Here is a 16,832-nt window from a genome sequence, read left to right as displayed (position 1 = left end):
GAAGCAGTATTGTTTTCATAATGTCCAGAGTCCTTCAAGCAGCCTTCCAGTTCTTAGGATATGTTGCCAGTTATTCTGGACTCAAGTTGTAGTTATGGGCATGAAAGATTCTTTCTCAGAACTGATGCCACCTTTTATTGCTTTACGCTGCTCAAAATGACTTTTTTTTTTTTTTTAAATTTAATTGCCCAGGGCCTCTGATGGTGATTGTTGAATACTGCAAGTATGGGAATTTATCAAACTATCTGAAGAGCAAAAGGAATCTTTTCTGCCCTAACAAGGTGAGGAGGCAGATGGCAGGGTTCCTCTTACCTGACATGTTGGTAATGTAGATGTCAGCTCTGAGCTGGTCTCCTCAGACTCTCTTCTACCAAAGGAGAGAAATGACTTTTGGGTGAAGTTCACCTGACCTGTATTAATATTTGGTGTGGGATGTGTTGTGCCAAGAAAGGATTCACCTCTCTTTCCCTGGCTGCAAGGAGACTGCTGTGACTAATTTGGCTGGAGCCATCTACAGCGAGGGGAAGTGAATCCTATCCAAAGTGTCCCCACGCGCTCTTGCCCTGCTTCTGATGAACCCATTCCTGGTGAGCTTGAGGTCAGCAAAGACAAAGGAAGTGGTTTTGCCCACTTATTTCAGTACTGCTGGGAGCACAAATAAGATAATACCAATTAAATCTCATGTCCCAAGACACTCAAATAGTCAGAGATTTACAAGTAATCTTATTATTGTGTGAGAGGAGCTATCAAGAGGAAAAGAGATTAGAGTCTTGTCCTCACATTCCACAGCCCTCTGAATCAAATTCATGATAGGTTTCTTATTACAAACCTATGTCCAAATATCCCAGAAAATGCAAGTTGTTCCAGAAAAAATCCTCCAAAGGATCCAGGGCTCTGACATGAGACTTAGGAGCCTGGATACAGAACAGCAGGTCTCAAAACCTCTGCTCAGCTGTGCCAAAAGCTCAGCAGCATCTCAGGGATTTTTTGGGGGGCTCTGTGGGAGAGCCCACTCAAAAGGACGTTCTCCTCTGAAAGGCCTTTTCTGAGTGTCTGTTCCCAAGGCTGTCCATGTTTTACTCCACATGAGACACAGCAAGAGGCTCCTCCTACACGTGGTGGTTGAGTGGGATGCTCAGCAGGGAGTATGGCCGGGCAGGGGCCATGCTGAGCGGAGTAATTCCCATACCCCCTTCCCACACCCAGTGCTCTCTCTGGCACCCTTGGGAAGGTTGCCTGGGCAGGAAGGAGGTGGAGGTTTGGCTCTGCACCAGCATGCACAGGGAATAGAGATGGTTGAAGGACAAGAGGAAAAGTAAGAGGGAGCAAGAGCACAGCCAGGCAGTCAGGCTGCTGCACAGGTCACAGTGAGAGAGCTCTTTCCAAACAATGTGTTGCATATGTCCCATTAACCCATCACATGACTGGCCATAAGAAGAAAGCATTGGATAAAGGCACTGAAGAGAGGCAGTCACTTCCAACAGCAGCTCTGTGTCAAACACCAAGTGCCCTTGCTCCTCATGGAAAAGGCTTACAAGCCCACATCTAACCCTGTGCAGGGACAAAGAGACGTCTTATGCAGGTTGGGACCAAAAGCTGATGTTTGAGAGGTCTGGGATACCCCCATTGTGGACACAACCTTCCCAACCTACTTCTTCGTGCTCCTTGTCTGCTGGAGAGAAATGGGTCCTTTCAGATGTTTCAGGCTGAGATGAGCCACACCCCAGCAAACAGGTCCATCCATACCCCTGCAAATCCTCACTGTGCCAGAGGCAGCCCACTGCCCTGGTTACCCCCAAATCATGTGCTGCTGCTCCCAAGCCACCAAATTTATGCCCTCTTGGGATGACGACCTTGGTGGAGCACAGCTCTGCCACTGGCCCCTGCCTGCCACAGTGGCCCTGCCCATGAGAGATGTGACGACTCATGTCACAGACCACCAGCTCAGCAGAAAGGCAAAGCAGCCTGATTTGGTTCCTTCCCAACCCTCTCCACTGTTCTGATGTGGCATCTCTTCTCCTCTTTTTGTTTGAAGGACTCCTCTCTGCAGGGAGAGCCAATGAAAGAGAAAAAGGATATTGAGCCAGTGGAAAGCAAAAAACAAAGGCTGGCCAGTGTCACCAGCAGCGACAGCTTTGCGAGCTCTGGGTTCCAGGAAGATAAAAGTCTGAGTGATGTGGAGGAGGACGAGGAGGGTAGGTATTAATTCCTTCCTGTCCCTACACTGACTGTGATATTTTTACAACATACTGTGAATCCCTGAAATTTTTTTCCTCATTTATCACCCTAATAAACATCCGTGGGAGATGCTCAGAGGGTCATGTCCAGAGAGTAGAAGATTTTAAAAAAGATTATTTCCAGGGTTACTAAATCTGACAGGAAAATGTGTGATTGTTTCTTCTGACTGCTCCTTATCTTTGGGGAAAACACAGCAGTGTCCAAAGCACAGGGTGTAAAGCAAGCACTATTTTTGTTTCCAATGACAGCATCTGACCTTCAAATATCCCTCCATGAAGACTGACTTTATGGGAATAATGGGGTCTGTAAGAAAGGGGGGAAACACAGCTGCCTGTGAGCTTTGTAACAAACCCTGCTTTCCACCTCTGCAGATGCAGATGACCTGTACAAGTTGCCCCTCACTATGGAGGACCTGATCTCTTACAGCTTTCAGGTGGCCAGAGGCATGGAGTTCCTCTCTTCCAGAAAGGTAAGTTTTGCAGCACTGAGGGTTTTTCACTGTAGAAGGACGGGATTCAGAGGTGAAATCATGTCTACATTGTAGTGACACCTTCCTTGGGAGAGGTCCCAAAGGAAGAGATGTTTTCCTCTTGGCATTATAAATATAACTGTGTTTATCCAAGTATCCACAGTCCATAAACACAGGATCATCACTGAAGGCAATGGGTCAAGCTCATCCATTTGGGGAAGATCTTTGGGTGTGGCAGGTTTTTCCTTAATTTCAACATACATTAGGGAGCTCCAAATGATTCAGCTCTTTCCCTGCAAATGTCAAAGGGTTTACAAATCTGTCATTTTCTGGACTTGGTTTGTTGGGTTTTTTTTAATAATTACCACTGTTTACAGTAACTTCATGTAAACTACAGGCAACTTACCTAAAAAAATTAAATTTATCAATAATAATAACTTTTTAAAGGATACAGGAGACAGGAAATTTGTGGGCATGAATAAGGAAATGCAGTTTGATTGTGAAACTGTTTTATTATAGTGCATTCATCGTGACCTGGCAGCCAGAAACATCCTTTTATCTGAGAACAATGTTGTGAAGATCTGTGATTTTGGCCTCGCAAGAGATATTTATAAGAATCCTGATTATGTGAGAAAAGGAGATGTAAGTCAAGATGCTGTTTATTTACCCAAATGTTTATAACATGTCAATTCAAACTGTCCACCAAAACGTCCTGTAGACATTCACATGTCCCGAATTTAAGAGCTCACAAGCTGTCATGGTTTTTATGTGAAGATGAGCTGCCCAGATATGTTGTGGGTCTGGGAAGCATTTCTATCCTCAGGCACAAGGCTTAGTCATGCTAACTGCTTCACAGCTTTTCCCTGTGAATACTTTGTATTTCAGACATTTCTTGGCTGGCTCACCACAACGCCTCCCCCTTACTCCATAAACTTCCTTCAAGGAAAACAGTCCCTCAAAAAGAGGTGTGTACCTCCCAGTGCCCCCATGCCAGGGCCAAGCCCTGCTCGTGGTGCCCCGAGCAGCTGAGCAGGGCTTGCTCCTCCAGCACCTCCTCAGTGTTTATTTACCCTGCTGCAGAGAGCGGGCAGGGAGTGCCCTGCCAGCCCTGCTGTGGAGGGCTGGGCCAGCACACTGTGCTTGCCCCCACCCATGCCATGCAAACTTGGTGTGGGCATTGCAGTCATGCAGAGAGTCTCTTTCTGGAGATGCCAGCTGTTCCCACATCTGTAAATAGCTTCCAGGGTTTACAGCATTGCAGATTAGCTGGGGAACATTCACATAGCTTTGGCACTTCTCAGAAGACCCTAACAAGCTGTGCTGAGGGGGCTTCAAGGGTTGCTGATGTGCTCCTGCAATTCTGGCCCTGAAAATGTCCCCAAAAATATCTCCAACATCATTGCAGAATGGTTGGGGCTTGGAGGCAGGGCTTTCTGCCCTGTGTCTATGATGCTGGCAGGAGACCTCCACTCCTACACATTCCCACATCCCTGTAAAGAAAAGGCCTGGTCATAGGTTTCTAATATCTCGTGTTTTGTGCCACGTTTTTTAAAAACAGCCTTTTACTCCAACATTTTGTTAAGTGCGTGAATGAGTGTGGGTTTATCTTGACTGCCTGTAAGGAAATCCCACAGGTTCCTGCTTGAATGGTAATTATTTACATAACAATATATAGTTGTTTCATCTATGATTAAAATCTTTCAGGCTTTGAAAATAATAGTCAGATTTGTCCTTTTTACTCCAGGCTCGACTTCCTCTCAAGTGGATGGCTCCTGAATCCATATTTGATAAAATCTACAATACAAAAAGCGACGTGTGGTCCTATGGGGTCTTGCTGTGGGAGATATTTTCCTTGGGTATGTTACCTCTGCACCCCAGGAGCTCGACAGGAGTGGGCACTGCAGCTTGGGGAAAACATCCATTACCTCCAGTGATCTTTTGGCAGGTGTTTCAGAAAGACCTAAATCAGAGGCAGAGGGATTATCATGCCCCTGTGAACTAGAAATTTTGGTTCTTTTAGGAGCACTGAAAGCTCACTTGCTAAGCTGAAAGCCTTAAAGGATAGCACAGCTGTTTGGAACTTCACCACCTTCTTCTGCCATGGGCAAAGCCTAAGCTTCCCACTTTTCCCTGTAGAAAGCCTTGGCAGAGGATGCAGGGCAGCACAGCCAGAGCACTCACAGTGCCTTCTGACTGATGGCACTCGCCAGGAAAATCAGGCGACTTTTAAAGCATTTTAATTGAGTGTGGAACCCTGTGGGATAAAACAGAGCTGTGATTCTGGGTGTCAGCTGCCCAAGACCAAGGCACCACCTCCTGTGCCACAGACAGCATTCAAGACACTGAGTGCCACGAGCTGAGTGCTCCCTCAAAAGCTTCTTATTCCTCTTGTGGGAGCAAGGGAGCCAAACCCACAGTTTGCATGTCTCAGATTCTGTCACCTCCATTTCCAGCCCAAGTCCAGGAGGTCCCCCCAGCCCAGGAGGGATCCAGCATACTCCTCACCCAGATTACTGACAGCAGGCGAAAAGCATTTGCACTGATGCCTCAGGACGAACTGGAGCATGCAATCTGAAATTAAAACCCAGTGAAGCCTTTTTTTCCCCTTTCTTTCATGTGGAAAAGGCAGGATACAAGATGTACACTGAGTGGGAACAACAATGACTGTCAGAATAGAAGAATCTTAATTGAGTTCAACACAGAGGCTGACAAAAGAGGCAAACAGCAGAGGAAACAATACTATACAATTCTCAGGACAATCAATCATTTATTAGTTTAAATACATGTTGTTGGTCAGCCTGCCAACTCTTGTGATTTTATGGTCAGCCTCATAATACCTGCTATTTTTTTCTTAAAGTCCCAGCTCCTTGAAGCTGGTGACTCTCTGATTCTATGAAAAGTCCTTTTTTCCCCCCTTTCATTTTCCCTTTTCCTGATTTTTTTTGTCTACAGGAAAAAAAAAAAAAGACAATCAGTTGCATCTGAAAAACATAGAAAATAGAAAAACAATGCAAATGTTCTGGAGACTGATTTAAAACGATTATTTCAATTTTTTCATGGTGATTTTGGGCATTTGGGGTTTGTTAATATTGTGCTCACTAGAATCTGGAGTAGTCCAAACCAACAGAAAGATCAAACTTGCTTTTTCAAGGGATAGTGTTCAAATCAAACCCATGTGCATTTTTTCTATTCAGGCCAGGAAAGCACCACCAATAGTCGTAGTCTTGATCTTGCCCTCCCTCCAAAGACTGGGGATTGGAGCACAACCAGCAATAAATCCCTGCCTGTGGCATCCAGCAGGGCCAGACCCTGCAGGCGGGGCACCCCCTGACCCCCAGCTCTGCAACCTGATGATGCACACCCCAAACATTTGAGTGAGATGCACAGGGCCACAGCGAGATCCCAGGTACTAAGGCATGTATCTATTCTCCCCATGTCACCTCCAGGTGCCTCTCCTTACCCCGGAGTCCAAATAGACGAGGATTTCTGCAGCAGGCTGAAAGAAGGCACGAGAATGCGAGCCCCAGAGCAAGCGACCGAGGAGATGTAAGATGCCTTTGCTTGCCTTGTGTACCACTGCCCTCCTGGGCTGCCCTGCAGAGGATGTTCCAGTCCCAAAAAGTAGCCTGTGCCAGCTTGAGGAAAAACAACCCAATCCTGCATCGCTGCACCCTCTTGTGCACCCCCACCCGGGCCCTGTCTCTCTCACAGGGTAGGAAAGGGTAGGGGGCAGCAAGGACCTGAGCCCAGTGCACCACCAGGGCTGTGCTCTGAGGGGAGCTGAGCAAGGAGGAGGAGGAGGAGGAAGAAAGTCATTCCTTGCCAGGTTTCATATTGACATGCACAGATAAGTGGGGAGGAATGTGACATTATCAACATTGTCTTGACTTAGGAAGTGACAGGGGAGGCTTCCTTGCAATCACTGGGGTGATGAGGGCCCACCCTTTCCTGTACACCGTGTCTGATGGCAGAGGAAGGGGACAGGGACCCGCAGCCTCCCCGCCCGGGTTGTCTGAGTCCTTCCACCGCCACGTCAGCCCTCACTGCCCGCTCCCCTGCCTTCAGGTGCAGTCTCAAGCTGCTACGGCATGGCCAACGCCTTTTTGTTGGGCCCAACACCTTGAGATCAAGATGGGTCAGGACAGAGTACCTTGCCTGGGGAGGCACATGCAGCACACTGAACATTCACCCTGTGACACAAATCATTGAGGTACTTTACCCCTGGAGGCAAAATCTTGGTGTCTTGGTGCCCTCCCGAGTGGTATGTCATGACTCCAAATAGCAACACTCACCAAAAAATAGTTCCAGCAGAAGAAAAGGATGCAAGCCAGCCATGCCTATCTGGGAGTATTGCCCATTGACTAATTTTATTATCCTAGTGACAGTAGATAAGAGTGCTTTTATTTTTTCTCTTCCACATATTTTATTGCAGGAAGGAAAGCTCGGCTCAACCAATAGAAGGAAGTGACACATCCATATAAGTCATCTTAGGATGCCTTTAGGATACCTTAACCTAAACATTGCCAGTTAATAGATGTTTAATACAAAGGTTTAATGCTTAATTAGGAATGAAGAAAAGGAAGTATGACTGGTTGGTTGAATTATCCTTTTGATGTGGCCTTCTAGGGTGTTGCAGGAAGGTTTTCTTTTCTTGTGGAAAGCTTACTGCTTTACTGTTAGGAAGAGGCCTCAGTGTTAGAGAATCTTTGTAAAACCAAGCAAGTTGAGGAGTTATCTATGTCTGTCTACCGATGACAAGCTGTCAAAGACTGGACTGCATCAAAGCTGTAACCCCACTATGTGCTCACTTTGCTGTTGTCCTCACAGCTACCAAATCATGCTGGACTGCTGGCAGAGCAATCCCAACGACAGGCCACGGTTCTGCGAGCTGGTGAAAAAGCTGGGTGACCTGCTGCAAGCAAATGTCCAGCAGGTATTAATGTCACAACCGCGTGCTGTCACTGAGGCAGGGGCAACTGGCCACATGGACCCAGGGATAACACTTTCATTTCTTGTTTGCACTTAGGAAGGTAAAGACTACATACCCCTCAGCACAATATTTACAACAGAAAGTGGGTCTCCCCCTGTATCTAATCCTTTGTGCAATGAAAATTTTCCTGTTACAAGCTCAAGTTGTGGAAGCACTGAAAATGTCAGGTGAGATAAGCAAGATTAAGACTGTGTTTGTTTGTTGGGGGGTGATAGCTCACTGCATAGCCTAGTTTGGACCTGGGTGGGACAAAACACTCAGAGACAGCCCCCAGATGGCCTGAGTGTCCCACCAGTCACTGAGTCACCCACTGCTGTGTCTCTTTGGAGTGCCCATGCCCAGGGGGGCCTGCAGGTCACAGGGTTCAGGCCCTGTGAGAGGCACAGCTGTGTGTACCCCGGGACTGGGGAGTGAGATTTGGGGGAGGTCTGGTGAACAAGTCCTTTTTGTATGACCTACCTCGAAGATAGCTGGGAAGGGCCTAAAGAAAGAGAGAAATACCCAACACTTCCTGCTTGTGCACTTCACACTCTCACCAAAAATTGCCCTGCTTCTCTTGTTGAACAGATACATAAACACTTCCAAAATAAACCCCCCTCAGCGCATAAAGACATTTGAAGAGCTTCCCATCAAGGAAACGCTTGTATTTAATGTAAGTGACTCCTGGACCAAATGATATGCCATGTATTTCTTTTTATTTATGTGACAGATTTATACAGGGATAACCAGGACAGGGGATTACTGCTGTGTCAGCTCTAACTGATACAAAGTGTAGAATTAGCTGTATTGCAACAAAAGGTTACCCCACTGCCCTACAAATTGGGGTCAGAGATCCTTGCTGGCCATGTCATGGGCTGCAAACACTCCTTTCCTGACAAGAAATGGTCAGTTCCAGTAGGTTTGCAAGGTATGGCTACCAGAGTCCCACCTAAATCCCACTGGTGTGCAAGAGACACTTGAAATCCCTTGGACCTGCATTTTCATCTGAATAGTAACGCACAAAGGAGGACTGTGAGTCCCTTTTCCATCAGAGGTCCTTGGTAGGAACAAGTCCTGCTATCAGATGGGCAAGCTGGAACCACGTCTAACAATGGGGCACACACCCAATCCTGGCAGGGACAGGCATGGGCGAGAGGCTGGACACGCTTTTAGCGACCCAGTAGAATGCATCAAGCAGCAGGAGGTGGGAAAGGCACCGTGGTCCTCACAGGCCTCTGGTGGCTGGCCAGAGCCTCAGACTGCAAGTGGACACTTTTCTTCTAGCGCCCTGGATCTGCATTAACATTATCTGCTTGCTGCTCCCCAAGGCACGGGTGGTTTGGAAAGGCACCATTAAATACCTGTGCACTGCAGCACCTCCAGCAGCACAGAGCTGCTGTCTCCTAGAGCTGTTTCAGTATCAATGATCAGAAGGATGCTATAAATCAGACCAAAGAGGAACTAAGCCCTTTATAGAATACAGTTAACACCTAACTGGACTGCATCTTTCTTTATCTTCAAGGATTATCAAGCAGACAGTGGGATGGTGCTGGCTCCAGAGGAACTGAAACGCTTCACATGGACAGGCAGCAAGCAGAAGTGGACACTCTTTGGGTCTGTATTTTACATTCCCTGCTTCTCAGGTTTTAGATGGTGAAGGAGAACTCAAGGTCCTTGTGCTAAATAATTCCTTGTGAAAGTAGCTGAGGTGTCCCCAGTCCCTGCAAATACTGTTGCTGAGGTGTGTCCTGCTTGGTTGAATCAGCAGTCAATCATCTTTCATGTCTTTGAGGAAGCAAATAACCCTCAACTCCTTCGATGCACATCAGCAATATGATTTACTAGCACTTATTGATCCACCTAATGCTCAATTTAATGCCAGAGTGTCAGAGAGCACTGAACCAAGATAGGAGACAGGTAACCATAGGAAACAAGCCCTTAATAATAGGGGAGGAGAAATGTGTCGCTGTGAAGGATTTGCAGTTATTTCTGCAAGTCCCAAGGGCACCCCAGCTGGGACAAGGCTCCCTGTGCTTGTTTTTGCCCTTCTTTTCCATGACTCAGCTGAGCATGGCCCATTTAACACCCATGGGCTCAGGATGCTAAAGTGGCAACTTTACAATAGATGGATGTGAGGGCCTCACTTCTCTTCCTGCCTTTAAGCACTTGAATATATTGGCCATCTTCCTCCACCTAATTCCTGACAGCTGCCCAAGCAGGGAACTAGGGCTGCTCTAAGAAATGAGTTGCACTGACATGAACTCCCTGTAAATGGGAAGTGTTTATTTTCTCAATGCCGAGAGGTATCAGTTCCCAGCCGCTGCAGAGCTGGCAGTGTCCTGGTTTGAGCTCGCTGCTCTCAGCCAGCCCGGAGGCTGCCCAGACCCAGCCCATCGTTCATCTCATGCTGGCAGGAGGTCAAGGCCAGCCTGCCATCCTGCCACTGCCAAACTTGTCAGTGCCTTGCAGTTGGGCAGGCTGGAAGGTTCAGCATTGTCTCAAAGAACAATCAGAACCGGCTGAAACGTGCGGTCAAGGCACAGAGGACTCGCTTCATAAACATTCCAGTGACTTAGGGGGCGTTGGGTGAACTCACAGAAATACGTGTAGGAGAGCGTGCACACTCACAGGGCTGGAAAGCAGGGCCTGGGTAAACGTGCTGCTGGCAGCAGCCTGCAGAGCAGCGCTGCTCATGCGTGGCAAAGCCAGGGCAACACAAGCCACTCCAAACAAATGCTGGGAATCCCTTTCTCCTGCCTTGACCTTTCAGAAAATAGGAGCAGTTTTATGGTACTTCAGCTCTGCTGCGGCATGCTGTCTTTGGAGGAGCCATGGACTATAGAACTTGGAGTGTATGTGGATATTACAGGGTTCCAAAGGATGTAATGTTCCCTAGAAGTGGTTTCACTCATTTTTTCTCTGTGTATTTCTGAAGGCTGCTGTCAGCCACACAGACAACATGGCAACCTCCCCAAATGAAATTCATGAAATGCCTTTTTCTTTGCATGGCACAGAATGCATGGAGTGTGTCCTGAGCACCCTTCCAGAAGTGCTTTAAGGGGCATTTTCAAATGCAGAAGGGAAAGGAATGCTTGGATAAGAAAAAAAAATTGAACTGCACAGTGGCTGCTAGGACGTAAATCCTTGGGAAAGCAGAGCGGTTGGCTGAGATCATACAAGGTCATCTGGCCTACAAGCTAAACAAGTGGTGCTGTAGCGCTGTGCCAAAAAGCACTCATGGATGTGAATGCAGGCACTGACCCTTCAGTCTGCAAACATTCCTAAAAGTGGTAGCATCTTAGCTAAGCATCCTTTACTTAAAATTGATTGGATCAGTAAATAAATACCCCTAAAATCTGTACTGAGCAAGGTGGAGCCTGGAGGGGTTTTGAGACATGGGAACTGATCTAAGCAAATGTACAGTCCTGCTTCTTCCCTTGCATTGCAGGCGTCCTGCTCTGTGTTCCTGTGCTCGCTCTTGTGCTGACATTTCAGCTTGGCTTTTCTTGCAGGGAGCTGCCTCAGGCTGCCAGATTGTCAGAACAGTTTCTGAGTGAGCAGTAGTAGCCCACTGTCAGAGCAGCTGGTGCCAGCACCAGGCTGAAGAAGGGCTTTACCTCCCTTTGTCAGCAGCTTACCTATGGTTAGATCCCTTCGCTGAAACAAAGCTTTGCAAGATTCAGCCTGGGCAGAGCTGAAGAACTGCATAGTGTGGAAGGAGCCAAACCCAGAGTACCCTACCTGCCTCCAGAAGCACACCCAGGGTTTGTTTCAAAGGGAACTGATCAGTTGACTGCAGGAGAGAGCCAGCATGTGCAGTGGTGCTTGCTCAGTGTGACCAAGCCGAGAGCCAGGCACAGGACAGGGCAGAGCAGGGAGCCAACCTGACAGTGCAGGGATACCCCACTGACCTTGGCAAGGCCTCCTTTTGGGCTTACACTTCTCCTGCCTAGGGAAGAGCATTAATAAGCATTAATGCCAATGTGCCCAAAATGCCCCACTAATGCCAAACAGCCCAAACCCTGCTGAGCTCCTTAGGCCCAGGTGGTGGCCAGGAGCATGAAACGCAAATGGTTGCAATGTGTCTTGGACTTGCTAATGCCACTGACAGAAAAAAATGGTATTTTGAACAGCAGTAAGAGAAGTTTTTCCTAATATAAGGCCTCAGTTTAAAAGTGACTGGTAGAAAGGTTTGGGGGCAATTTTCTGAGCTGTGGTCCTTTGCATGTGGAAAGGATCTCAACTGCAACCCTGTTCTAGCTTTTAGTATTGGTGAAAAAGCCCAAGTAAGCCAAAATCCTTGGGCTGAGGCAAACCCTTGAGTCAGTGTAAACTGCAAAGCCAGAAAACCAGCAAGAATTCCACCTCCTGTGAGCTGGAACAAACATCTCAAGAGCTGCAACCAGTCTCTAACCTCACTCTGGTCCTGAACATGGCAGGAAACCAGCAGCCATTTCCTCTAACAAACAATCCCAATTAAAGACCAACTAAACACAGTTTCTAATTTACATTCTTAGATTGGCAAGAAGATAGTCCACAGCTAGAGAAGCCTTTACTGACTGTAAACTCAGTCTCAAAATGAAGCCTGACTACAGATGCCAAAACCCCTTGAGCTTGAGCTCCCCCAAAGTTCTTTGTGGGAATGCATGCCCAGGTAAAGCAGTGCACTCCAGATAAAATTAATAGATGCAGCTCTGCTGGTATAAAGGTTTATTAAAGCAGAAGCCAAGTCTAGCTCACAAGAAAAATCCCAGGATGCAAAAGCCTGATGACAATGAAAGGATCAAAGCATAACGGTTTTTAGGCTTGTAACTTGTCATACACACTCCACTTTTGCCAGATCCTGAAGACTCACAATTACAATGTAAGTCACAAAGGCTTTTCTCTTTAACCCACCACAAAAAGTCCATTGCGTCTGTGACTAACCTTGTCATAGTTATGGAATTTATCCCAAGGCAATTACTTCTCCATCTGCTAACAGATGCAACATAAAAATATGGGATGCATCTGTAATCCTCATCACAAGGGCTCCTCCTCATGAACTCCATTCATCTACTAATAAATGCAATGGGGTGGTCTTCTTAGGGAGACCTTCCAATTTCCTACAGTAAGAAGACAGAGACCACACTCCTTAAAAAAAACACTCAGGCTTATGAGTTAAGAATTTGAGAAACTGTGACATCCAAGAGCAACTTGTAATCACAAATGGTCCTGTGCTACTATTTCTGTAGTTTGACTTAAAGACCTAACAGTGCAAAATAAAATGAAAAGCAAAACCCTGGGCTCTGCAAGCCTCAACAGATGCTCTGACTGTCTTTTCTGGAATTCAAGACTAGGGCTGCCAGTGTTTCTGACCTTATAAATGGAGAGGAGTGGATTGTCCATGAACTTATAAAAATACAGGGGAGGAAATCTAATTTTAGACACCATCGTCCAACATGTTTACTTTTAGGATTTCACATGTAAACAATGATGGAAAAATGCTCTGGCTTGTCCTTTGTCTACAGATAAATCTTTGGTATCCAAGTTCAATGGTGTGAAAATTCTCTTTGCCCTGATTTTCTTCATTATTGAAAGAGCCCTTTTAAGCACTTCAACCTCTGAATATGGGTGAGAAAGTGCTGTAAGGCAAACAGTGCCTTTAAAAGTGGCTTTGCTGAGAACACATTAAAGCCCTCTTTGTAAAGGGCATCTGATAAAAGGCAGCCTACAGGATAACTAGTCCTTTTATGGGACAGGAAAACTCTTAATTTAAACCATCAGTTCATGGCAGCTGTCAAAAGAAGCCAAAAGAGAGGAGATGGCCAGACCTCATGCCCTGCCTCACAAACATCACTCATTTATGCTAAAAATTCATCCCAAAGCATTAGGCTTTGGGAACATCTACACCTGTAGTTTTCTACTCTTCAAGCAGAAAACTTTTCAAGTAGACCTTCAAGGCTTGAGATCTTTCATCACTTCACTCCTGCTCAAAAGCCTCTGCCCCCTTAGGAAGAAACATTTAGATGTGAGTATATGTGAGCACCAGACAGAACTGCCAGACATTGCCCACTGCTTCACGCTGCAGTAAAGTTTCACTCCCCAGTACCCATCACAAATGAGCAACTAGAGCTTAGGCTGAGCAGTCAAGTGCTCCCCACAAGCAGCAGGACTGATACAATGAACACAAACACCTTTAACAGTGGATGTTTACAAACAGGGCCTCTGTTCCAAAGGGGACTCACAGGAGGGCTCCTTCATTCCCCTGTTCTGCACTCCCATTGAGCAAGTCCATCTGCATCAATGCACTTCCCACCATGTGAGAATAAACAAAGCTGCTCCTGTGACCTGGCTTTGCCCAAGTCACTAAAACAAAAACTTTCACATGTTAAAAAAGCTCACAGTGACACTGCTCTATTACAGTGCTAAAGGTGCCAGCAGGAGCAAGGAGTCAGTACTTTCGGGAATAACCAAGCCGAGAAGCTTCTGCAGTTTCAGCTGTGACCAGCTCAGTGACTCCAAGCGAAGACACACCTGTGGTTATGTGATGCTGGAGAAAATGATTGCCAGCCGTCCTCCTCCTCCTGACTACAGTTCTGTTGTCCATTATTCTCAGCCACCAGTTTAAGTACTTATAGGCCAAGACCTAAAGATGCAGGTTCTTAAGAAACTGTCAGTTTAAAACCTCTGACCCAAATTATTTTAATTATCGTAAAACTTTAAAAAGTTGTCATTGGCTTAATCCCAGTGATCTGCTTTTCTACAGACTGCAGCACAAGTATTCAAAATACAGCAAAATATTATTGCTTAAACCTTGACTTTCCCAAATGCTCAACACCAATAGCTTCTGCTAAAAATGCTGAGTGCTTCTGCATCCAGGAAAACCTGGAAGGCCATTATTACAGCCTCTGCTCAGACTTGGGTCACTTCTGTCCTAATTGGGAGAGGCAGCTGGGAATCTGCACCAGGCACAGGTATTTGCATCTTATTGGTGGGGTATGTGTTGTGCTGGAAAATAAAGGAGCCTTCAAGAAGACAGAAGCTAGAAACAGACTAGAAACTATATTTTTAATGGTAACTACTTTGAGAAACTTGTGGGAAGGCTGATGCTCTGGGGAAGCTGAATAAGCTAATTGAGGATGGGGCATTATATGGATCTTACTGCTCCAGATGGCAGATGCAGCAGGGAGCCTTACAAGGCAAGAAATTAAAATGTATTGCTAAACACAATTGGCAAGGATAGAGGAGAACTAAGACCAGATCCAGGGCTGTAACAACAGGGAATATATATCAATTCAGTTGGGACAATCCTGCTGAAATCAAGTAAATATTGAAGTTTTGCACTTTGTCAATAAGCCAACATGCACACACTGGAACCAAACCATAAGGCAGATAGGTTAAAGCCAAGCTCTGCCCACAAGACCTCACAGACCTTCTAACACTGCACTGATTATATTTTATTTATGGGAATCCATCTGCAAAGACAGGATGATTACTAGACTGCACATACTTTAACTGATCACTAGAGAGTTTGAAGAGATTAGTTAGAAATTACAAGACAATCTGTAAAGTTAGGGCAGCTGTCCTACGAAGACACCTAAATTTCCATGTTACGAGTATGTACAGGAATAAAAATGTATAATTCATTTGAAACAGACTTTTGTATAGCATCTCAGAAAGGTCTTGAGTGTTCTTTACTGGAGAAGCACTAGGATGCACCCATTCCCTTTCATCTTTGAATGCAGAATTAAAATGAGAGCTGGACATTTAACACAGTAGCACTGATATCTGCCAAATCAATTACAGCCCAATCTCAGCTTCTCGTGATACACTAAAATATGCATTAACTCAAATGCTACATGTTCTATGATCTCTCAATCTCTCAGAATTCAGCTAAAGAGCTGTGAATGTAACCCACTAACAGAGTTTAAAGCAAATGACCTTTTGCGTATTTCCAAATAAAAACTATCTTTGATATTCAAGCAAAAGAAATATATACTACTACTTCTGAGCTACATATCTCTGCACATGAGATCATCGGTTTTAAGTATCTATTGCACTGTCACTTGTTGGTAAAGTATATTTGACCTTGATCAAAACAAAAGTTTCAGAACTGTTTTGTTACTAGAATTGAGCAGGAATAGTTACAGGATGATGCATCTCAAAGGACATGTTTGCACAGTGTAAATATATAAATATGCTTTTGTGCATAAATATTTAAGAAAACTGGACTACAAAGATTACTTTTTTATGAACCCCTAAATGTCTTCAGATGTGAGTAGCTCCTATTTTGTCTTGCATTTTCTGTCCTCATATAATGTATTTGACTACTAAATTCATATAATAAAGTTTGCTTTTGAAAAAAAAAATCAGTTCTGCCAATGTCAAAGACTGCTGTGGCACACACATCAGCACTGGGCAGCACAAACATCTGGCACACATCCACGCCACAGGCTGATTTTGTGAGCAAAGGAGAATAGGGAATAATCGCACAGAAGGCACACTTCTCACATAGCAAAGTGGCTACAGTGACAGACACTTGTCACTGCTCCCTGTGTGGGTGACATTCCCATGGTTCATATTTAGGAAGTGCTTACTGCTGTCTAGAGATAAAAATTAAACTCAGCCTCTGGGAAAGGCAAGGTTTCATGGTGAGGGAAGACAAAGCAGCACATGGACAAACATCCACCCAACCACCCACCATTCCTGGTTCCTTCAGCAGCTAGAAGATGCACACCAGACAAAAGGACAGCAAACAGAGCTAAGTTGTCCCCAACGAAGCCTGTTCTGAAGCTACCGTGACAGCAGGCTGGGTAGAGACTCTCTTCTTCAGAAAACCCCCACATCCCCATCCCATCCATCTGAAGCTGGGGATGCTGCCTCCACAGAGATGTTCAATCAAGAGCTCTCTGCTAAACAGCATTTGATCATCTGAGGGGCTCTCCAAGGGCTGGAAGCAAGTGGAGATGAAACTTTCTCCGGGAAAGCAGAACACAATGGGATCATCCACTGCAGCAGGAGTTGTGCAGCTGTTGCTGTGCATTACTGAGGAGGAAATTGGAGACTGGATATGTGCATCAATCAAACTTACTGCAGCTTATATAATAACGCTCCTAAACCACTGCAATTTCAGTGATAATGACTCCATGTTCAATATGTGCAGGGACTATTAACAAT

At 45.7% G+C, this 16,832-nt stretch overlaps 1 protein-coding gene across 1 annotated transcript in view; it reads left to right on the top strand.

The window, feature by feature from the left end:
* Window positions 1–16,024, top strand: part of FLT1 (fms related receptor tyrosine kinase 1) — a 108,967-nt gene extending 92,943 nt beyond the window's left edge. The window contains exons 20-30 of the mRNA XM_063394725.1: window positions 193–281; window positions 2,036–2,195; window positions 2,610–2,707; window positions 3,227–3,349; window positions 4,452–4,563; window positions 6,154–6,253; window positions 7,535–7,640; window positions 7,734–7,864; window positions 8,265–8,349; window positions 9,199–9,290; window positions 14,079–16,024. Of these exons, the coding sequence (XP_063250795.1) occupies window positions 193–281; window positions 2,036–2,195; window positions 2,610–2,707; window positions 3,227–3,349; window positions 4,452–4,563; window positions 6,154–6,253; window positions 7,535–7,640; window positions 7,734–7,864; window positions 8,265–8,349; window positions 9,199–9,290; window positions 14,079–14,283 (1,301 nt within the window). The 3' untranslated portion in view covers window positions 14,284–16,024. The remainder of the gene's footprint in view (window positions 1–192; window positions 282–2,035; window positions 2,196–2,609; window positions 2,708–3,226; window positions 3,350–4,451; window positions 4,564–6,153; window positions 6,254–7,534; window positions 7,641–7,733; window positions 7,865–8,264; window positions 8,350–9,198; window positions 9,291–14,078) is intronic.
* The last annotated feature ends 808 nt before the right edge of the window (window positions 16,025–16,832 follow it).

This window comes from Prinia subflava, chromosome 3, assembly GCF_021018805.1.
Source record: "Prinia subflava isolate CZ2003 ecotype Zambia chromosome 3, Cam_Psub_1.2, whole genome shotgun sequence".
Lineage (NCBI taxonomy): Eukaryota > Metazoa > Chordata > Aves > Passeriformes > Cisticolidae > Prinia > Prinia subflava.
The sequence above is the reverse complement of the archived record's forward strand: the minus strand, read 5'-3'. Positions and strand labels throughout refer to the sequence as shown.